At 66.2% G+C, this 21,671-nt stretch overlaps 3 protein-coding genes across 5 annotated transcripts; 1 reads left to right on the forward strand and 2 right to left on the reverse strand.

Annotated features, from left to right (window-relative positions):
* Positions 1 to 2,513: 2,513 nt before the first annotated feature.
* Positions 2,514 to 3,593, forward strand: DPM3 (dolichyl-phosphate mannosyltransferase subunit 3, regulatory). The gene is made up of 2 exons (XM_077841153.1): positions 2,514 to 2,650; positions 3,199 to 3,593. Exon 2 carries the CDS (start codon positions 3,232 to 3,234, stop codon positions 3,508 to 3,510), a length of 279 nt encoding a protein of 92 aa, XP_077697279.1. The 5' UTR covers positions 2,514 to 2,650; positions 3,199 to 3,231; the 3' UTR covers positions 3,511 to 3,593.
* A 2,004-nt stretch (positions 3,594 to 5,597) lies between these two features.
* On the reverse strand, positions 5,598 to 10,452 carry SLC50A1 (solute carrier family 50 member 1). 3 transcript variants are annotated; one of them, XM_077841447.1, is made up of 6 exons: positions 10,322 to 10,452; positions 8,597 to 8,674; positions 7,482 to 7,605; positions 7,118 to 7,279; positions 6,649 to 6,768; positions 5,598 to 6,312 (listed from the first exon to the last, which is right to left on the reverse strand). In XM_077841447.1, exons 1-6 carry the CDS (start codon positions 10,393 to 10,395, stop codon positions 6,211 to 6,213), a joined length of 660 nt encoding a protein of 219 aa, XP_077697573.1. In that variant the 5' UTR covers positions 10,396 to 10,452; the 3' UTR covers positions 5,598 to 6,210. The 3 variants fall into 3 exon arrangements, with proteins under 3 accessions (XP_077697573.1, XP_077697574.1, XP_077697576.1); XM_077841448.1 differs by having other exon boundaries at positions 10,277 to 10,415; XM_077841450.1 differs by lacking the exon at positions 10,322 to 10,452 and adding an exon at positions 8,992 to 9,403.
* A 5,723-nt stretch (positions 10,453 to 16,175) lies between these two features.
* On the reverse strand, positions 16,176 to 20,709 carry EFNA1 (ephrin A1). Its single transcript, XM_077841235.1, has 5 exons — positions 20,618 to 20,709; positions 17,766 to 18,061; positions 17,169 to 17,234; positions 16,730 to 16,780; positions 16,176 to 16,291 (listed from the first exon to the last, which is right to left on the reverse strand). The coding sequence occupies exons 1-5, from the start codon at positions 20,707 to 20,709 to the stop codon at positions 16,176 to 16,178; spliced, it is 621 nt and encodes a 206-aa protein (XP_077697361.1).
* Between the last annotated feature and the right edge of the window lie 962 nt (positions 20,710 to 21,671).

A 21,671-nucleotide genomic window follows, 5' to 3' on the forward strand; every position in this document is an offset into this window, starting at 1 on the left:
TGCTCCTCAGTCGGCTTTTCCCAAGACTGACCAGGCCCCGTTTTAAATCTTTCCTCCATCCTAGGTCCGGTTTTTTTTAACCTTCAGTCAGGTTTGTTGCTCTCCACAGGCCTCTCCCCAATTTGTCCCCATCTTTCCTGATGTGTGGTGCTCAGAACTGGATGCAGTTCTCCCGCTGAGACCTTAGCAGTGCTGAGGAGAGCAGGACAATTACCTCCGGTTCATACAGCCCAGAATAGAAGCAGCCTTTTTGCAACTGCTTCACACTGTTGACTCACCTTCCATTTGTGACCCCCACTGACCCCCAGATCCTTTGCGCAGTCCTGCCTTCTAGCCAATTAGTCCCCATTTTGTAGCTGGGCATTTTAATTTCCCTTCCTAAGTGAAGTACTTGGCACTTGTCTTTACTGAATTTCAGCTTGTTGATTTCAGACCAGTTCTGTAATTCTCTTGTAGTCTGTTTCCATGACAGCGACATCTTTCTCCCCAGGTTCCTTATGGCACCTGTTGTCCTTCTCTTTTCGGTCCCCCCCAAGCGGTACCCGTTCAAGGCCTTGTCTAGAAATACACTTTTTTCTTTTTTAACCTGCCCAAGTCACTTCAGCCTTCTTCCTCAGGTCGTTGTCTCTGCAGTCGGCTGGCCAGTCTCGTGCAGTGCCAGCGTCACCTGCTTACCCCGCGGAAGGCGCCCAGCGCCCTCCGGGCGCCCCTGGATGGAACGCGCTGACTTACCCGCTGGGAGCCTGCAGCATTTGCCAAGTTTCCCAGCACGGGCCAGCGTGGGGCTCCCGCGAACACTGCATCCCTACCTGGAGCTCCTTGCAAAAGCGGACCAGTCGGGGCCCCAGGTGAGGCACCTGATCCGAGGGAGGGCACCCAGTCCCAGTGATGGGGAAAGGGGGGGCACCCAGCCCGCGGAGTGCAGAGTCCAGTGCGGTGGCACCTAGTGCAAAGGGGTGGAGCGCGGCAGGGCAGGGGGCTCCCGGTGGTGGGGGGCAGGCAAGGGGAGAGCCCGGTCCCGGTGGCGGGGGGCTGCTGGGGTGGGGGGCAGGGCAAGGGGAGAGCCCGGGGGCGGGGGCAGGGGGCCGCCAGAGGTGAGGGGTAGGGCAAGGGGAGCACCCGGGGGTGGGGGGCAGGCAAGGGGAAAGCCCGGGGGCAGGGGCGGGGGCAGGGGGCTGCCAGAGGTGAGGGGCAGGGCAAGGGGAGCACCCGGGGGTGGGGGGCAGGCAAGGGGAGAGCCCGGTCCTGGGGGCGGGGGGCCGCTGGGGTGGGGGGCAGGCAAGGGGAGAGCCCAGGGGTGAGGGCAGGGGGCCGCCAGAGGTGAGGGGCAGGGCAAGGGGAGCATCCGGGGGTGGGGGGCAGGCAAGGGGAGAGCCCGGTCCCGGGGGCGGGGGGTTGCTGGGGTGGGGGGCAGGGCAAGGGGAGAGCCCGGGGGCGGGGGCGGGGGGCTGCCAGAGGTGAGGGGCAGGGCAAGGGGAGCACCCGGGGATGGGGGGCAGGCAAGGGGAGAGCCCGGGGGCGGGGGCAGGGGGCCGCCAGAGGTGAGGGGCAGGGCAAGGGGAGCACCCGGGGGTGGGGGGCAGGCAAGGGGAGATCCCGGGGGCGGGGGCAGGGGGCTGCCAGAGGTGAGGGGCAGGGCAAGGGGAGCACCCGGGGGTGGAGGGCAGGCAAGGGGAGATCCCGGGGGCGGGGGCAGGGGGCTGCCAGAGGTGAGGGGCAGGGCAAGGGGAGCACCCGGGGGTGGGGGGCAGGCAAGGGGAGAGCCCGGTCCCGGGGGCGGGGGGCTGCTGGGGTGGGGGGCAGGCAAGGGGAGAGCCCGGGGGCGAGGGCAGGGGGCCGCCAGAGGTGAGGGGCAGGGCAAGGGGAGCATCCGGGGGTGGGGGGCAGGCAAGGGGAGAGCCCGGTCCCGGGGGCGGGGGGTTGCTGGGGTGGGGGGCAGGGCAAGGGGAGAGCCCGGGGGCGGGGGCAGGGGGCCGCCAGAGGTGAGGGGCAGGGCAAGGCGAGCACCCGGGGATGGGGGGCAGGCAAGGGGAGAGCCCGGGGGCGGGGGCAGGGGGCCGCCAGAGGTGAGGGGCAGGGCAAGGGGAGCACCCGGGGGTGGAGGGCAGGCAAGGGGAGATCCTGGGGGCGGGGGCAGGGGGCTGCCAGAGGTGAGGGGCAGGGCAAGGGGAGCACCCGGGGGTGGGGGGCAGGCAAGGGGAGAGCCCGGGGGTGGGGGGCGGGGGGCTGCTGGGGTGGGGGGCAGGCAAGGGGAGAGCCCGGGGGCGGGGGCAGGGGGCTGCCAGAGGTGAGGGGCAGGGCAAGGGGAGCACCCGGGGGTGGGGGGCAGGCAAGGGGAGAGCCCGGTCCCGGGGGCGGGGGGCTGCTGGGGTGGGGGGTAGGCAAGGGGAGAGCCCGGGGGCGGGGGCAGGGGGCTGCCAGAGGTGAGGGGCAGGCAAGGGGAGAGCCCGGTCCCGGGGGCGGGGGGCTGCTGGGGTGGGGGGCGGGGCAAGGGGAGCGCCCGGTCCCTAGTGGCTCAGGCCGGCCCGGGCTCCCGAACTCCAACTCCCAGGAGGCCGCGGGCTGTGCACGCCGCCTGCGGGCCACGGCGCCTGAGAATGACGTTAGCTCCGCGACGGGAGAGGCCGCTGGCTGCTGAGCGGGGAGGCCGGTGAGGGGCTGGGAGGGTGTAGTGGGGCCCGGCGGGGCTGGGGGGGTGTAGTGGGGCCCGGCGGGGCTGGGGGGGTGTATCGGGGCTGGGGGGGGTGTAGTGGGGCCCAGCGGGGCTGGGGGGGGTGTAGCGGGGCTGGGGGGGGTGTAGTGGGGCCCAGCGGGGCTGGGGGGCTGTATCGGGGCTGGGGGGGGGGTGTAGTGGGGCCCAGCGGGGCTGGGGGGCTGTATCGGGGCTGGGGGTATGTAGTGGGGCCCAGCGGGGCTGGGGGGCTGTATCGGGGCTGGGGGGGGTGTAGTGGGGCCCAGCGGGGCTGGGGGGCTGTATCGGGGCTGGGGGGGGTGTAGTGGGGCGCTGGGGGGCTGTATCGGGGCTGAGGGGCTGTATCGGGTCCCGGCGGGGCTGGGGGGGGGCTGTATCGGGGCTGGGGGGGGTGTAGTCGGGCCCGGCGGGGCTGGGGGGGGCTGTATCGGGGCTGGGGGGGGTATCGGCATCTCAGCCGCGACCCGCTCTCCATTGCTGACCTGCTCTCCCCGCCTCTCTTGCAGCCCGTCCTGCGCCGAGACCCAGCCACGCGCACCATGACCAAGCTGGTGCAGTGGCTGTGCGGACTGGCCCTGCTGGGCACTGCCTGGGCCACCCTGGCCTTGGACCCCCTGGGCCTCCACCTCCCTCTGCCCTGCCAGCAGGTGCTCTGGCCGTTCCCCGTGTACCTGCTGGTGGCGTTCGGCTGCTACTCCCTGGCGACCGTTGGCTACCGCCTGGCTACATTCAATGACTGCGAGGCTGCTGCGAAGGAGCTCCAGGAGCAGATCAGAGAGGCCCGAGCGGACCTGAGCCGGCGAGGGCTGAAGTTCTGAACTGCGGGGTGGGGAGGCTGCACCTCAGGGAGCTGGGCCGCTCACCTCACTTGGATTAGCACAATAAAGAATCAGTGTATGTAGCTGAGCCTTGCTGACAGCCTGGGGAAGGGCGGCCACAGAGTGGGCTCTGGGCGGGTTCCTGCTGCGACAGGGAGCTGGTCCATCCCCTCAGGAGAACAGGGGCAGGTGACACATGGCACTGAGTGCACGAGACGGGTAGGGACTCGATGGTGATGGTAACTAGAAGTGGTCAGTGCAGCAGCTTGCTGCTAGGTGACTCCCTTCACTCCTGCAGCCAGGCCCCCTTGGTGCGGTTCCTAGCTGCTCTCACAAGCAAACTGGGCCAGGGTTTGGATGAGAGAGTCCCAGGAATCACTCATGCGTTGCCAGGGGTGACTCACTGGCTGCTGCTCTTCCCTCTGAGTCAGCGGCAGGGAACACTGTGCTGCTCTGTGTCAGATGCAGGGTGCAAGCGAGGTGGATAATTCTGTACTATCTCCTTCAGTCCCCTGAGCGTGGCACTGCTCGGGCTAGCCACCCCCAGGCAGCTATCTGAGCCCAAGCTGCCTACACCCCACCCACCGACTCCCCTGGTTACTCGTAGTGGGAAGCTGCAGAGATCGAGTCTTGCCTCTGACTCCTCTACCTTCCCCTCTCCCCAGGGCCCCTCCTTGGCTCTCAGCAGCCAGTGGGCATTAAATCAGGGCAGTGGGGGGCTATCAACCAGATCGCATGCCAAGGCTGCAGCCCCCCAGCTCAGGCTCCAGCATGCTGTCTAGGTGGTGGGTGACGCTGCTGGCCCAGGGACATGGGAAGAGTTGTCATTTCCAGGGTGGCCTGGGCCAGGCCGTGCTAGCGAGAACCTTGCTTCCATGGCACAGTGACTTTCACATGCTGGTTGAAGATGATGAGCAAGTTCAGCAGGGTTTTGTACAGCCCCCTGCCCTCCAGAAGGTGAATGCGGAGGCTGCTTCCTTCAGGGAATCCCTTTCTCCTGAGCAACCCAACAGCCCCATCCATGGGCTGTCTCCCTGGCTGGCACAGGCCCTGCTGCAGGGCCCATGGGGCTCCCTGCAGCCAGAAGGGCCAGGCTGCTGCCTGAGTGACACATGTTGGGGCCTGCCTCCCTGGCAGACTCCCTGGGTTCCTTGCATACCAGCCAAAGGACTTTCGTGTTCTTAATTATTGGCTGCGCATCCTTCTGCAAAAGGAGCAGTTGATATCAAAGGCAGGAATGGGGCTAATTAGCAGGAGCGACTAATTAGCTGCTTCCTGAGCAACAGTGGCAGCAAGGAAGGCGGGACAGCCAGTTAGTTGCAGTCTCGTCCATGCACATGCGTGGCCAGTCATGGCCCGGCAGCGCCTAGCCATGGCCTTGGGCAGCTGGCTCAGCTGAGGGATGCTCCCCAGCTCCCAGCATGGCCCTGGCTGGGGCCCTGCAGGGTGGATACTGAGGGAGGGGGCTTGATGGAGCCCACTAGGGACTCCCAGTAGCAGGCCACCCTGTCGAGCCCCAGCCCAGGGCAGAGAAGAGCTGCCCTCGCCAGGATGATCCTGCACATCTTGCATGTTACGAGGTAACAGGAGGTCAGCTCTGCCAGAAGCCGCCCCATCCTCTCAGCTCCCTGGGGACACAGCCAGGATCAGAACAGCCCCACCCCCATTGGGCTGAGGGGAGGGGGAGCTGCTCTTTGGAGCAGGTTGATCCAAATGTGGCTGTCCCTTCAGCCCCCAGTGGGAGCAGGCTGTTTCTCAGGTGCTGTCCACGTGTTTGCACATGATGCCCTGTGTGACTCTTCCTGGGACAGGGCACCCATTGACTTGGGGGGTAGGGGAACCTGTAGGATCAGGCCCTAGGGTAGCCCCTCTCTTGCTCTTTCTCCTCTGCCTCAAACCGATCTGGGAGGGGCCCCCAGTTCCCAGTAACGCCACCAGAGCTGGGGGGGTTGAGTGCACCTGGGCTGTTGGGTGTATCCTCACATGTACCCACCAAGTTCTGGGGCACCAGGGGGTGCAGGCCCTCCACAGCCCCGGCCTGCTCTCTGTGCCTGGGGGCGCCCCGAGCTGAGGAAACAGGCACCACGCTCTGGCTTTGATTTATTAAAAGGCACTTATGCTCATACAAAACAGCAGTACAAACCAAGGCATCCAACAGAGAAGAGGGCAGCCCCCCAGCACCGCACTTGGCTCCCACCACAGCCCCCCTAGAATGGCTGAGCACAGCAGGGAGGAAGAGAGTCCCCAGAGCTGGCCAGGTGCATGGGGGTTGGTGCAGGGGCACTGCTGAAGTGTCAAAGGCACTATTCCCAATAGAGCAAACCAAAGAAAAATGAAAATGGCTGGACGTGTGGGGGCATCCCTTGCGGCAAGGCAGTCATGACTCCTCAGAGCCCCCCAGGAGCAGCAGAGCCCCAGGCAGGGGGCAGTACCCGTGTAGTGCCGTGCAAGGCTCTTTGGCTAAGGCAGGCCTAAGGGGCGGCTGGCAGGGGCCGCCACCAGGGCAGGGGCAAGGGCAGTAGAATCACAGTGTGAGCATTGGCTCCTCCCTTCATTGGTCAGTGAAGGTACTGGGGGGAGGGAAATCATTCGACCCACGGGCTGAGAAGCTGGGTCTGCACCTGCCGCTGGCTCCCCACCACAAGGGCTCAGTGATGCTTCTTCCTGCCCCAGGACGGCGGAGATGGCAGGTCCCAGGCCTCAGGCCTGCAGGGGCTTGTAGAGCTTGTCCTGGTCCGGAGGGAACTGCCAGAATAACCAGAGCCGCAGGATGCTGGTGACTATCCCGGGGACGTTAGGGACCTGAGTGGGAAGGGAACAGGGGGGCACAGAGACAGGAGAGCTATAAATCCTGCAGCAGTTTTACTGTTCCCATGCCCTCCCCTCACAAGCTGCTCCATCAGCCACGTGTCATGGGGACACTGTATTGGCTGTCTGCCAGCCAATTAATTAAAATCAGGACCCATCGCCCTGAGCGCAGGTCACAAGGCAGCACAGGGGGCTCCACGGGATGGCTCGGGAACAGCGCACCGCGCTCGCTGGGGGTCTGGGCCTGCACCCCACGATTCCCAGGGCAGCCCCCCCATGAGGCAGTGAGCGGAAGGGAGGGGCCCCAGCCCTCCGCCAAATAGCACTCACCATGATGTAGAGGTCATTGAGCTGGAGGCCATAGAGCGTCCAGCTGGCTGAGGCCAGGAAGGTGGCCACAGTCAGTGGGAAGGACAGGCACCGGGTTGACCTGGTCCGGATGACCTTGGCCTGCAGGGAACACAGAAGGGGCTAAGTTCAGGGCACTGAGGGGAGCTTCCTGCAGATCCCAGCCAGGGCCCCTCCCAGAGTGACAGCTGTCTCCTGCGAGCCCGTGGGCCAAGGAAGAACCAGAGCTGAACGGCCCACTGGGGTCTCCTTTGGGCTCCCAACCCCAAGGCCTCCAAGCTGAGGGACTGGGCACCTCACCTGCAGGAGCCCAAAGGCCCCAGCATGCACCACTCTGCCCCAAACCAGTAGAACGCCCCCCAGAGGCCAGTGACACGGCCCATGCCCCAGGCCAGCGCCCCAGTTAGGCAGGTTCCCCTCCGCATGCTTCCCGCGAGGGAGCCACACGCACCAGGGCAGCCAGGGGCGAGAGGTACATGCTGATGGTGAAGACGCTGCAGAAGAGCCCCAGGTGTGCCAGGCGCACGTCCACGTCTGGGGTCAGGAGGTTGAAGTAGCAGAAGCCGAGGGTCAGCACCCCCAGCAGGGCCACGCTCTGCAGCAGAACCCGGCGCTGGGGGACGGGAAGAGGGCAGTCAGGGCTGATACCACGATGGCACAGGAAACCCCCTCCCAAGAAATGCCACTGCCGGACCCCGCCCCAGGCACCTCCCTCCTCATGCCAACTCCGCCCCTTCACAGGAATCCCTCCGAACAGGGCAGTTCCCCCCTCCCCCTGGAGCTTGGCAGGCGGGAGGGACTTGCTCTCCACCCACCTTCTCGGGGCTGAAATAGAGGTACACCAGGATATACAGGGTCTGCAGCGCCGCCCCGATGGCGTTCACGGTGATCAGTGTCCAGTCCTGCTTCAAGCACCCATAGCTCAGCCAGCTCAGGTTACTGCAAGGGGAGACCAGGCTGGGTAGTCACCAGTACTGCTGCCTCTGGGCTGGGGAGCCCTCCAGCACTGGAGCACGTCCCCGTACGTGAACCTCCCGGAGCACGTGCTCCCCACCACTGTACAAGCCGCTGGAGCGTGCGCCCTGCCCAGCTGTTGTCCAAGCCCCCCTTGTGACGAAGTGGGACTGTTCTTAATGTTTCCTCCGAATAGTGTGGGGGTGCCTCAATTTCCCCTAGGCAATTCTTAGATATCTAGGGGGTGGGATAAGGGTGTATGATCATTGCAGAGCCCTAGAGGGCAGGGGTGTGCAGGGGTCTGGACACAGAGAATGGCTGACACCCTGTTTCCTGGCCACTGATGGCCTGGGCCCTTCCCCCCTGCAAGGTGAGAGCTAAAGGGTTGGAGAACACAGGAATCCGGTGACCTCCTGGCCCGGGAAAGGGACAAAGCCCAGAGGAGGAGGGGCTGGAGAGAGTTTCAGTTTTGGGGCTGGCTGGGGACATGGAGTGAAGTGCAGACGGGGTTGTCTGGCTCACTGCCCCCCAAAATGGACCCAGCTGAGGGGTCCTGTTCTCTGCACCTGCAAACTCTGTGTTAGACCATGTCCCTGTCGTCTAATAAACCCTCTGTGTTACTGGCTGGCTGAGAGTCACGTCTGACTGCGGAGTTGCGGGGCAGGACCCTCTGGCTTCCCCAGGACCCCGACTGAGTGGACTCGCTGTGGGAAGTGCACGGAGGGGCAGAGGAGGCTGAATGCTCCGAGGTCAGACCCAGGGAGGTGGAAGCCAGGTGAGCTGTGTGTCCTGAAGACAGGCTGCTCACAGAAAGGCGACTGCCCCAGAGTCCTGACTGGCTTCATGGGGAGCAGTTCCAGAGCATCGCCCAGGGACTCCGTGACACCCCTCCACTTGAGTCCCAACTCCAACAGCCACATGACCCTCCGGGCTGCGCCCGCTCTGTCCCCCTCATGTCAGCAGGGGCTGGACATACTTTACATCGGTGGTAAGGAAGGGCAGGAACTGGATATTCTCCACACTCCTTGTGCGAAACATCTGGCGCAGGTCAGTCCTAGGGATAAGACAGGGGAGAAATGCCTCCCATCCCCCCAAGTCTGAGGGGACCCAACCCCCCATCCCGGCCCAAGCCCCCCCGAGTCTGAGAGGGCATTGCCGCAGTGGCTGTGACAAGGGTGACACCCAGAAGCAGTGGTGCCGTTTGCCATTTTTCAGCCTTGGTGTCAGGTGGTTACACGGCGGGTAGGGCCTGCTCTGGACTCGGTGTTGAACAGGGGCAGCGCCCAGCTGCGTTGGGATTTTATACTGACTGGTGCACCCCCAGGGACGGGCCAGTCCCCCGGTGTGACGGGGCCCCCCCAGCCAGCTCACCCCGCCCCTGACGGGACACGTCCCGCGCGTCCGCTGCGTCCGCACTCGGGCTGCGTGAACCAGCTCCAGTGGGATGGATAAACCGGGGTAACTTCGCAGCGCCGGCAAGGCGCAAATTCCCAGCCCTCATGACGGCAGAGAAATGCTGGCAAACGGAACCCGTCTCCCCCCAGCCCTGACGGTCCCGAGGACGTCGCTCTTTTAAAAATCCTCGTGACTGAGGACAGCTCGGAGTTGGCCAAACTGTAGAGGCCCAGCCATGCCAGGAGCTGCCCATTCGAGTCACGGCCCACCCCACAGGGCTGGGGGCAGGGTAGCCACTGGGAAAGGAGGGAGCCCCCAGGGATAAGTTCCTGTGTCCACAGAGCTGCCAACCCACAGCGATGCCCAGGCCCACCCAGTCCCTAGTAATCCCTAGCACCCCAGCCCAGCCCCCAGCAACCCCCAGCCTCTGCTAACCCATAGCTCTTCCCAGTGCAGCCCCCTAGTAACCCACAGCACCCCACAACACCCCAACCCCCAGCAACCCCCAGCACCCCAATGCAGCCCCCCAGCCTCTGGTAACCCATAGCTCTTCCCAGCGCAGCCCCCTAGTAACCCACAGCACCCCAACCCTCAGCACCCCACAATACCAGTAACCCATAGCTCTTCCCAGCCCAGTCCCACAGCAACCCACAGACACCCTCAACGTCCAGTAACCCACAGCCCCCCAACCCAGCCCCTAGTCCCCCCCGTGACACATAGTCCCCCAACCCCCTGTAACCCACAGCCCCCCCAGCCCAGCCCCTAGTCCCTCCCAGTAATCCACAGCCCCCCAACCCGGCCCCTCGCTCCCCCCCGTAACCCACAGCCCCCCAGCTCGGCCCCTCGCTCCCCCCCCGTAACCCACAGCCCCCCAGCCCGGCCCCTCGCTCCCCCCCGTAACCCACAGCCCCCCAGCCCGGCCCCTCGCTCCCCCCCGTAACCCACAGCCCCCCAGCCCGGCCCCTCGCTCCCCCCCGTAACCCACAGCCCCCCAGCCCGGCCCCTCGCTCCCCCCCGTAACCCACAGCCCCCCAGCCCGGCCCCTCGCTCCCCCCCGTAACCCACAGCCCCCCAACCCGGCCCCTCGCTCCCCCCCGTAACCCACAGCCCCCCAACCCGGCCTCTCGTCCCCCCCGTAACCCACAGCCCCCCAGCCCGGCCCCTCGCTCCCCCCCCGTAACCCACAGCCCCCCACCCGGCCCCTCGCTGCCCCCGCAGCCCCCCAGCCCAGCCGCCGCCCGGATCTGGCCCGGGCCCGCACCCGGAAGCGGCTCGGCTCGGCCCGGCCCGGCCCGGCCGCACTCACAGGCCCGTGGCGAACATGCCGAGGGTGCAGGCGACGCAGGCCCCCGAGAGCAGCGGCAGCGGCGGCGGCTCCATCCCGGGCTGCGGCCGGCGGGGACCGAGACTGGGGCCGGGCCCCGCCGGGACCCGCCCCCGGCACCTCCCCGGGCCCGACACCCCGGGGCCCGCCGGCCCCACTCCTCGGCCCCCCAACCCCCAGCGCAGCGCCCGGGGCCCCCCAACCCCCCCAGACCCCTTCGGCCCCCAGCGCAGCGCCCGGGGCCCCCCAAACCCCTCAGCCCCCCAGCCCCCCAGCTCAGCGCCCGGGGCCCCCCAACCCCCTCAGCCCCCCAACCCCCCAGCGCAGCGCCCGGGGCCCCCCAAACCCCCTCGGCCCCCTTCGGCCCCCCAGCGCAGCGCCCGGGGCCCCCAACCCCCCCAACCCTCCCCTCGGCCCCCAGCGCAGCGCCCGGGGCCCCCCAAACCCCTCGGCCCCCCAGCGCAGCGCCCGGGGCCCCCCAACCCCCTCAGCCCCCCAACCCCCCAGCGCAGCCCCCGGGGCCCCCCAACCCCCTCGGCCCCCCAACCCCCCAGCGCAGCGCCCGGGGCCCCCCAACCCCCCCAGACCCCTTCGGCCCCCAGCGCAGCGCCCGGGGCCCCCCAGCCCCCCTCGGCCCCCCAGCGCAGCGCCCGGGGCCCCCCAACCCCCCACCCCCCTCGGCCCCCAGCGCAGCCCCCGGGGCCCCCCAACCCCCTCAGCCCCCCAACCCCCCAGCGCAGCCCCTGGGGCCCCCCAACCCCCTCGGCCCCCCAACCCCCCAGCGCAGCGCCCGGGGCCCCCCAAACCCTCTCGGCCCCCTTCGGCCCCCCAGCGCAGCGCCCGGGGCCCCCAACCCCCCCAACCCTCCCCTCGGCCCCCAGCGCAGCGCCCGGGGCCCCCAACCCCCCCCTCGGCCCCAAGCGCAGCGCCTGGGGCCCCCCAACCCCTCCGGCCGCCCCCAGCGCAGTGCCCAGGGACCCCCAACCCCCCCGGCCCCCCTCGGCCCCCAGCTCAGCGCCCAGGGCCCCCCAACCCTCCCGGCCCCCAGCACAGCACCCGGGGCCCCCCAATCCCCCCAGACCCCCTTGGCCCCCCAGCGCAGCGCCTGGGGACGCCCAGCCCCCCCTCGGCCCCCAGCGCAGCGCCCAGGGCCTCCCAACCCCCTCGGCCCCCAGCTCAGCGCCTGGGGCCCCCCAGACCTCCTCGGCCCCCCAGCGCAGCGCCTGGGGCCCCCCAACCCCCCCCCAGCCCCTGTGTCACCCCACAGCCCCCAAGTCACCCCACAGCCCCTCCAACACCCCCCTCAGTATTCCCGTGCAGCATCCAGGCCCCCCCAATTCCTCCACAGCCCCCTATGTCACCCCTCGCCCCTCCAACTGCCCCACAGCCCCCATGTCACCCCTTGGACTCCCACAGCTCCCTGTGTCACCCCCCAGTCCCCCATGTCACCCCACAGCCCCTTTGGTATGACACCAAAGCTCCAGCCCCTCCGAACACCCCGCATGTCACCCCCAATAAACCCCTACAGTGACACCCCTCGGCACACCCCAACAGCCCTCAATACCCCCCAGTCCCACTCAGTATCATAGTATAACCGCCCTCCAACAATCCCCCCACAGCCCCCTGTCACAAAACCCAGCCCCTGTCACTCCTCCAGCACTCAACATTGCCCACAAACACCCAGGGTATCTCACACACACTCAGCAACCCCCCCCCCCCCCCCGCTGTCACCCCCAGCACCATCGTCTGCAGTTGCTCTCCCAGGGCATTACCACCCCGATGCTCCCCACTTATACCCCCTGTACTTCCATCCCCTGACATTCCCAGATATTCCCCCAGTCCTTGCCTACCCCCCAAAATCACTGCCACCCATAACAGCCCTGCCTGGGTGCTCCCAGATATTGCCATCCCAGCCCCCTCCTCCCCACAATATCACTCTCAGATCCATCCCCATGGGGCAGAGGGGAGCAGCGGGGAACCTTGTGGCCCTGGGCTTTGGGATGTGGGGGAATCGTCCCCCATGACCCCAGGTGCAGGCTGGTCCAGAGAGGGGGTGATGTCCCCAGGGCAGGGGGCACCGGTGGCTCTGGCCGTGTTTGACTGGAGCCAGGACTCCTGGGTTCAGTTCCTGTCTGCGAGGGCCTGCGCAGCCTTGGGTGACTCACTGCCCCTTTCCCAACTTTCCCAGCCTGTCTATGAAGTGGGGGAGGTGGAGCCTGACTCACCTACCTCCCAGGCTGGGAGCCGCAGCCCTGTCTGCACACCCGGAGCCGCAAAAGTAGCTAGATGGGTTCCCTGAACGGAAGCCGGAGCCAGGGCCTGGGCCTGGTGTCATTGTTGCACATTCCCTGGGCCCGCTGCCCCGTGGATCCACCACGGCTGTCTCCCAGGCCCACTGGCTGCTGCTGCTCTGCGGGACTCTGCGTGGGCCTGGCTGCCCCCCTGTGCCCCATTCCTCCCGTGACGGTGTCCCAGCTGCTTTCCCCCGGCCGTGTGTGGACACATCACGGAATGAACGGGCAGGGCGCGGTCACGTGTCGTCTGCCCCCAGCCCAAGGACGGGGGGTTGGTGGTTGGTGTGGAACAGCAGGGCTGTGGCAAGGCCAGTGCGTTAACCAGGTGGCAGAGATGGGGCGGGCAGCACCTGCTACAGGCGTTGAGAGGCAGGACATTTCCTGCTCGATCTGTGCCCAGCTGCCAGAGCTCGGCTGAGGCGGTTGCTTCGGGCTGATGGGCCTGGAGAGTTTGGTTCCGGCCTAACTCCATCTCCTGGGGTCTGCCTCTTTGGGAAGTGGGCTAGTTGCCTCAGGAGGCCAGCTCAAGGGCTTGTGAAGGCTGCTCAGGCTCCTAGGCCCCTTCCCATTCCCAGCTGGGCAGAGAGGACGAGGCTGCCATGCCTGGACCTTGCAGGTGCTTGGGTACTGCTCCCCTCCTTGCCCAGGACACTGGCGACCCTCCGGTGACTTTGGCAGGGTGAGCGGCTGCCTCAGCACCTGTGTCTGCTCATCAGCTGGGCTGGGGTGATGCCTGCACATCTGCCCGGATGTTGCATCTCGGCCTGTCTCCAGCGGGTGGTAATTAGGCTCCGGCTGTGCCAGTCTCTCCCTTGACTCATTGCAGCCTGCACCGGTCAGACCAGCTGCCAGCCACAGGCCACCGAGGGATGGCCTGGTTTGGAGCCAGGGTTCCTGGGGTTCCCCAGCTGAGTGGGGCGAGGGGTTTGCTGCCTGTGAGCGTGAAGGGACAGCCTGGTAGCTGGGCTCGGTTTTGGCTCTGCTGTAGACTCGGGTCTCCCTGTGGAGCAGTTGATTGCCTAGTGGTGCAGCGTCAAGTGCTGTGGCCAGTGGGACCCATCCAAGCGCTGGGCTAGGAGGACCCTGGAGGGGGCAGAGAGCCCAGCGCTTTGGGCATCAGATACCCAGGTCCAATCCCTGCTCTGCCACAGGCACTCAGCCTTTCTGGGCCTCAGTTCCCGTCTCTGCTATGGGGTAACAGCGCAGCCCTGGTACCTACGGGAGGGGAATAAATACAATCAGGGCTGCGGTGTTCACACCTCTGCTCCCAGGACAGTCCTGGCTCTGGTGCACAAAGGGGGAGTTGGCCTGGGAGTTGCCTCCTGGAGCAGGGTTTTGAAGGCATTTCCTCCTCCCCAGGACAGGAGTCACCCCTCAGCCCAAGGCTGGGGAAGGGGAGAGGAGCCGAGCCCGGCCGCTCTGAGGAGCGGGAGTCAAAGAGATGCTGCATGGCCCTGGATGAGTCTGTTTGATTTTCGTTCATTGCTGCCAGCCACGTCTGTCCCAGTGGGGCTGCAGCCGCCAGAGGCCTGGAAACACAGCACAGCTCGGTGGGGGCGCAGGGAGAGATGGTCAGGGGCATTCATGGCCCAACTCAGCCCACCCCTTCAGAGTGAGTCCCCTCCCCTCTCCTCCGCCCTGCTCGGGAAGCATTTGTGAATCTAGATCGAAATAATGGATAGCGTCAGCCACAGGGGCTTTGGCATTTTCCACTCCAAAGCTCTCTGCAAACCCAGCCAGTTAATTAACTAATTACAACAGCCATGTAGCCAAGAGCCCACTGCTCAACCCACCTCACCCCCAGAGGCCCAACCCACTTGGCCAGCAGGACCAGCCAGCCATTTTCCCAGGAGTGGAGAAGGCTGGCAAGGGGCACGCTGCCCCGGGAGGGTCTTGAACCCACAGGAGGCCTCTGGTTGATAGGAGAGGGCAGCGCAGGCTTGGAGCAGGGGTCGCTCTCTCTGCCTGTCACCTTCTCTGTGGCTCTAGCCAGGGAGAGCCAGCTGGGGCCTGGGTGCTGCCCCTTCAGGGGGGCCTGGATCTTAGCTGGAAGCTTGGGAGGAGGTGGAGATGCTTGGGCGTCCTGTTGCCCAGGTTGGGGGAGTCCCAGAGGTGCTACGGTCCTGTCCTGCCAGGCCTGTTGGACAAGTGCAGTTGGCACCTTTCCCCATCCCTTCTCCCGCAGCAGCGGCCCAGCCGTATCCAAAAGTATTTATTCAAGACCATTTGTATAAAAATTTCAGTGGTAAAAAGGAAGCTTTACAAATCGAGACACATTATATACACTGCTCTGTGCAGGGCCCAGCAGGTGTGTGGCTGAGTGAGCCCCTCACCCCATCCAGGCAGCGAGGCGCACACAGACTGTGGAGATGGGAATACAGCAAGTCTAGAGACCTGCAGGTAGTGGGAACTCCAGCCAGGCAGCAGCTACACTCAGCCTCTGCCCCACCCTGTTTCCTTTACAGGTGGCTGCTTTACAGAGGACAGGCAGTCCTGGGTGGGGCAAGGAGAGGAGGAAGAGATACTGTGGCAATGAGCCTAGGCAGACAGGAATGGGGCTGGGAGTTAGTGCCAAAGGAACTCCAGCTCTCAGTGTTTCTGGAGAGGCCAGACTGGGGTGGATAGAGGGAATGGGGGTGTCATGGGTTTGGGGCTGCCAGCTCATTCCATCCTCAGGTGATTGTGGAGGACATGTTCATCTCCTTTGGGGAGCCTGCAGCCCAGCTCCCTGCTTCAGGCCAGCCAGCCCCAGGCCCCTGGCCAATGTGCAGTCAGCAGAACTGCCAGGGGAGGTCAGAATTTGGGGAGGGGGCACCTGCTCCAGACAGGGCCATACATTATTTTCCAGGTGTCACACCGTCCGGAATCCCGACACCCCATGTCACTGACACTAGGGTCCTGCGCCAGAAGAAGTATTTTGCTCCAGGAGGTCCTGCTCCAGCCTGGGATGTGCTCAGCCCTACCGACAGGCCGTCCATGGGCCATTTGTGTGGGCCGCACACGTGCCTCTGCCTGCAGGACACTTCCACACCACCAGCCCGCAAGGCCTGTCCATCCTGCGCACTCCGCGGGGGCTGGCTCAGCCGGCCAGAGGTGCCAGCACCCCACCCCCTCCGAGTCCAGAGCCACTGGCCGGCCACCCGGCCAGGGCAGCAGCCGCAGTCGTCCGCTCTCAAAGCGAGTGGTGGAAAGTTCTGGCGGTCTCTTCTCTGGCAGTAAGGAGGAGAGGCCGCTCCCCGCAGGCCTGTGGCGGCTTTGGTTGCTCAGCTCAGCTGTGGGTCATTCGACCCGTAATACTGACCCCTTTGGGTCATCCGACCCGTAATAAGTCCTTAGGCTGCCAACGCACGCCTGGCTGAGACCCCAGCTGGGTGCACACACGCGAGAGCCGCTCACGTGAGTGTTTGCAACAGCCCAGCCAGGGGCCTGCATCTCTCTGGGCCACAGGGTCCATTCCCGGCAGCAGTAGCCATCCAGCGGCTCAGCCGTAGCCATCCAGCGGCTCAGCCGTAGCCATCCAGCGGCTCAGCCAGGCTCCCACCTCACAGGCCGTGCGGCACCAGCAGGGGCAGCAGGAGGCTGAGCAAGGTGACAGGGCTGCCGCTCCGCAGCGCCGAGTTCTGGCCCACACTCCTCAGGACCTGCACGTCCGCGTCGTCTGCAAGAGGAGAGACAGCAGGAGCTGCGTGACCTCTCGGGCGTGGGGGTCCGGGGACTGAGTTGCAGCCAGTGGCTGACACCCAGCAACCGGGGTCACGTGTGAGCCGCAAGCCAACGGCGAGCCGGCCAGGCACATGCTGTGCAAGCTCCCTCCCGCAGTTTGTGGCTGCCCTTCATCCTGACCCCCAATCCCGCATTGCTCCCTTCTCCCTGGCCTGCAGCCCCCCGCAGCCCTGGCAGTCCAGACCTAGGCCTTGGAGCAGGCTCTTCCCTGTACTCTAGTGGGAGGGGATCTCAAGAATCTGGACTGAGGCTGCCAGATGTACAGCTCCATGGGGAACGCCTTTGCCCAGCTGCCTGCTGCTCCCCACAGCCCCTCATATGGCAGAGACCACACCGGCCCATTAGGGTCTGTTGGTCAGAGCCAGTAACGTACCTGCCTGGATCCCCCCCTTCTGCACCGGGGTGTGGATGGGCGGCGTCCCAGCTGCAAAGCAAACACAGAGACAAGCAGGTGAAGGGCAGCACCGAAGGCCCATTACTGACCGCATGCCCCAGCAGCCAACCCGTGCCCCAGGTGTGGCCTCACCCCTTCTCTGCTCTGCAGCCTGAGTCGTTCCCATGCCTAGAGCCCTGCAAATCCGCGGGGAGCCGCTTTCTAGCCATGGACCATGCTGGCAGATCCGCTGGGGATGCACATTTTGTACCCGCGCAGGGCCGTGACCCTCCCCCAGAGCCGCAGGGAGCCAGGGTCCCAGTGACTCAGGCTGCCCTTCCCTGGATGCCTGGAGGGCACGCAGGGCATGGTGATACAGTCAGGCTGCTGGGGGGCTCTGTGCCCGGCTGGGCGGGACCAAGACCCCAGAGATACTCACTGGTTTTGCCAGCCACAGTCACCTTCAGCTTCAGGCAGCCGTCCCCGTGGTGGTGAATTGGCTTTGCTGTAAGCAAGAGACGGGTGGGTCAGAGCTGTGCTCTCAATACCCACAGGGGCTATTTCTCCCGCTGTCAGGAGAGGCCCACGGAGTCAGGGTCTCTCCCAGGCCAATCAGAGCAGGGGCCAGAGAGCAGACCCTTGGGGGGAGGGGGACATGTAACACCTTAAAGACCATGTCACCCGCACATTAGTCCCTGCCTCCCACGAACCAGCGCACTCCCCTTCCCACTTGGCCTCCATCCTCCACCACAGCCCTGGCCAGGCCGCCCCAGCCCACGTGAGCCACCATAGTCCTGGCCAGGCCTCATACCTCCCAGCCCCACTGCGTCCACCCCTATCCCCAGCCAGGCCCTTCCCCAACCCCCAGCCCCAGTGCACCCATCCATAGCCCTGGCCAGGCCCCACCCCCGCCAGGCCCTGTGCCCCCCGCCAGCCCCTGTGCCCCCCGCCAGGCCCCACCCCCCGCCAGGCCCTGTGCCCCCCGCCAGGCCCTGTGCCCCCCGCCATAGCCCAGGCCCTGCTCCTGGGCACTCACAGACGTAGTAGTAGCTATGTCCCTCCGTGAACTCCTTCCCCAGGGTGAAGGGCGTGAAGCGCTGGAACTTCTCTGAGAACCGCTCGGGGCCGTGCGGGGCGGCCGGCTTGTTGCACTCCCAGCGGATCTGCTCCTTGGAGTGGGGTTTGCAGGCCGCGTACTCCTCGTACTCCACCAGGTAGAGAGTGTAGCGCTCCATGGTGCGGGCCGGCACACTGCCCTCCTCGTAGTGCGGGCAGATGATGTCCAGGTAGTCGTTGAGCCGGACCTCCACTGTGTAGTCATCCAACAGGAACCTGGGGCCAGGAGTGGGCAGGGGGCAGGGCGGTCAGCACGGAGCAGGCAGATGCAGGCAGGGTGAGACTGTGCTGGCAAGAAGTCAGCCCTCTACTCCCAGCCAGCCCGCACCATGGGGGGCAGACATCCAGGGAGCGGGAGGGAAGGGGCAGATGCCCCAGATGCAGAGGGGCCAGTGCAGATTGTGGGGATGGGGGTAACAGAGCAGCCACTGGATTGGGGGTTGATTTCCCAGCACTGTATCTTGCCCCCCCGCCCCCCCCGACACACATCCCCACCCACCGCAGTCTGGGGCATTTTATGAGGTGAAGAAACAGATGGGAAAATAATGTGCCCTGGTGTGACAACCTGTTAAACCCTCCAGTGCCCAGCATGGGGCCGAGACCCCCAAGGCCCACTGCTCCCCATGGTGCCAGGCCAGGAGCCTTGGAGCAGGGAAAAACCGAATGCTGCCCTGGGAACTCCAGGTTCCGCCAGGGGAGATTCCTGGGAGCCGATCACCCTGTCCCCCAGACAGGCCCATCTCTTCCCCCGGGTGGGCACTGGACCCACCCCAAACCTGTCCCATGATGTCACAGACCCGCTGTCTTTGCTCAGGGGAGATGCAGCCTGGGGGGCTGGGGGTTGTGGAGGAGGGAGACACCCCCGGGGGGGGGGAGGCATGTCCCAGAGAATAACTGCTCCCTCCCTCGGTGTCCGGTTGCTCATCCCCTGGGAGCCAGGAGTTTGAGCAGCTGTCGCAGCTGCCCCATTAGCCAGGGCAGACAACCAGTCTCTGCTCCATGCTGGTCCCCCATCTCATCACCTCATTAGGGCTCCTCTCCCCATGCCGGGGCAGACAAGGGCTGCCCCTCCCGCTGCAGGCAGGCTCTCGGACATGGTGACATAGGGGGGAACTGGGCTCTGCTCCCTGAGAGGGCACGGGGTGGGGGCAGCAGCTCCCCTCTCCCAAACTAGCTAGCCCCTGACCCTGCTCCAGCCCCTGCAGTCCAGGTACCTCACAGACACCCTCAGAATTGCAGCCATCTCTGGGTCAGGCTGCAGCAGACAGCACAACAGCTGGGGCGGGGGGAGGAAGCAGCTTCTCTCCTGGGGCCCACTCCTGGGGCCAGTGAGCCGGCGACCTCACACCCCCGAAGCAAGCTGGGGCTGGCAGCTGAGTGGTTCAAGACCAACAGCCCCCCGCTTGCCCCACGCAGCTGGGGAGGCCCCTCTGTCTGGCCCCAGTGCCCAGGTGGAGAGCTCTGCATCGGCCCCTCCTGCTGGGGAGTTTTGGGGGTGGATCCCAGCAAGCACCCAGCAGGCGCGTCTCCAGCGGGTAATTCCACCGGCGGAGTCCGGGCTTCCCCTGCTCACCAGCCTGTCAGAGCCAGGAGCTTCGCTCCCATCTTCACTGGGAAGGGGACACCAGCGCCCCGGCCCCCAGCTGACCCGGGCCGAGGGCAAGCGCCTGGCACGGACAGAGGGTCCCAACCCCCCTGGGACCCGCCTGCCCCATCAGCCCCACACCTGGCGCTGACTCGGGGACAGATTCCGCACAGCCTGGCCACGGCCAGCCCCACATCCTGCCTCCTGCAAGCTGCCCCACCGATGTGTTTGTCAACAGGCTTCCTGCCGGTGCACGCGCTTCCCCGTGCCCCTGGCGCCTTCCCCTGGCCCCCCGCCAGCCCCGGGAAGGAAGAGGCCCATGTCCAGCCGGGAGCTGGGTCCTGGGAAAGGAAAGGCCAGCTGGGTCCCCCCCCAGCGCTTGGCGCAAACACCCCGTGGCTGGTGAACTTCAGCCCCGCCAGCTGCACCGGCCGGGATTGGCAGGGCCAGGGCTGACCCCCTCCCGCAGCCCGTGGGGCGAGCCCGCTCTTATTCGGCTCCCCCCGTGCCAATGCAAGAGCGGAGTCTGAAGAGTGAGCCCGGCACCCCCGGATCGGCCCCAGTACTGGGGAGCCCTCAGCTCCCCGCCCCGGGGCCCCCGGACCCACCCGGCTCAGCCCAGGTCCCCGTCGCGGAGCCGCGGCTGGCAGCGGCCGGTCACAGCCGGGGGCGAAGTGGAGAGAGGGAGGCGCCGCTTGGGCGAAGGATCGTTACCGGGACCTGCTGGCGAGCCCGGCTCAGCCCGCAGCCCTGCGCGCCGCGAACAAAGGCCGAACTTCCCCGGGCTCCCCGTTCGCCTCCAGCCCGTCTCGGGGGCGCAGGCTGGAGCGGCGGCCCCCGGGCACCTCGGGGCTCCCAGCGGGGCAGGGCGGGGGCCGCCCCCACGTGTTTACAAACTCCGCCGTGGGGCGCGGGGGAGACCCCGCCACCAGACAGCGCGGCCGGTCCCAGAGATCCCCCGACGCGTGACCGGGGCACGGGTCGGGCGTAGCCGGGCACCCTCGGGTTGTTCCCAGGCCAGTTTCGTTTGGCTCCTTCCCGAGCGCCCCGGGGCCCGGGCTGGTGGGCGGCTCGGGGGTCCCGGGGCCGGGCGCTGGCGGAGGGCAGGCAGGCTGGAGCAGGGCTGGGGGCTGCCCGGGGCTCCCTGGCGGAGGGGGGCAGGCGGGATGCGGGGCCGCCGCACTCACTTGGGGTTGGAGCTGTTCCAGAACACGGGGTGCCGGTCCGCGGCCGCCAGCCAGCAGCAGAGCCCCAGCAGGGGCGCCCAGAGCAGCGCCATGGGGCTGGCCAGGGGGTCGCTGTGTGCAGGGCACGGCAGCCCAGCCTCCGCCTTATGTACCGGGCCCGCCCTGGGCGGGAGGAGCCGGCCCGCCCCCAGCGAGAGACAACAACACGGGGCGGTTCAACACATGGGGCTGCACAATCAGAGCAGCACAATGCTACACAAAGAACCACAACACCACCACAGAGCAATAGACCCATACAGAGCAAAACAAAAACCACACAGAGCAACACAATAGCCCATGGAGAAACACAGTCACAATATGGAGCAACATAACAACACACACGCAGAGCCACAGCACACACAACACAATGACAATGCACCGAGTCACACACAGAGCTAAAGAACAGCATCACACTAGACAACAAGCAAATAGCAAAAGGACAACACACAGTGTCACCTATGGCAAAACAACCTGGAGAGTGACACACACAAACAGCGGTACCATGATAACACACAGTATAGCACAAGACCACACAGCAACACAAACCAGGCACCTGGGAACACTGCCCCAGGAGCTGGGTCCTGTCTCTGGGGGTGGCTTTGGGTCCTGTACTGGTGCCCACACGGCTCCCCTGTGTTATTAGACAGCACCCGAGTGAGCCCTGGCTCATGCTGGCATCACTGGGCACGAGCCTGTCCTGGTGCGGGCAGCCTGCCAGCCACTCAGCCAGGGCTGAGCACCCGCTCTGAGGCGTCCTGGCAGCCCTTGCTCACTGCAGGGATACAGGGCTCCTCACTTCCTGGCCAAAGAGTCCTGGCCTGGTGCTGGGCACAGATGAAGACCAATCTCCTGCCCCACTGAAGCCAGTGGGAGTTTTGCCAGTGGTTCGGCTAAGCTGTGGACTGCAGGCGGGCGGCCTTAGAACGGCTACCCCTCCCTGGCCCTGAGGTGGCTGCATGTCAGTGATGGGTGAAGGGATCCTGGAGAGCGGCCAGCTGGCCTGCAGGCAATGCTG

This window comes from Eretmochelys imbricata, chromosome 24 (assembly GCF_965152235.1).
Source record: "Eretmochelys imbricata isolate rEreImb1 chromosome 24, rEreImb1.hap1, whole genome shotgun sequence".
Lineage (NCBI taxonomy): Eukaryota > Metazoa > Chordata > Testudines > Cheloniidae > Eretmochelys > Eretmochelys imbricata.

Coding starts and splice junctions, on each gene's coding strand:
- EFNA1 (XM_077841235.1), bottom strand. CDS start 20,709: ATGGCGCTGCTCTGGGCGCCCCTGCTGGGGCTCTGCTGCTGGCTGGCG. Junction 16,781..17,168: donor GACTGTGGCTGGCAAAACCA/GTGAGTATCTCT, acceptor TTTGCTTTGCAG/CTGGGACGCCGCCCATCCAC. Junction 16,292..16,729: donor GAAGGGGGGGATCCAGGCAG/GTACGTTACTGG, acceptor CTCCTCTTGCAG/ACGACGCGGACGTGCAGGTC.
- DPM3 (XM_077841153.1), top strand. CDS start 3,232: ATGACCAAGCTGGTGCAGTGGCTGTGCGGACTGGCCCTGCTGGGCACT.
- SLC50A1 (XM_077841447.1), bottom strand. CDS start 10,395: ATGGAGCCGCCGCCGCTGCCGCTGCTCTCGGGGGCCTGCGTCGCCTGC. Junction 8,675..10,321: donor GGCATGTTCGCCACGGGCCT/GTGAGTGCGGCC, acceptor TCTTATCCCTAG/GACTGACCTGCGCCAGATGT. Junction 7,280..7,481: donor TCTATTTCAGCCCCGAGAAG/GTGGGTGGAGAG, acceptor CCCGTCCCCCAG/CGCCGGGTTCTGCTGCAGAG.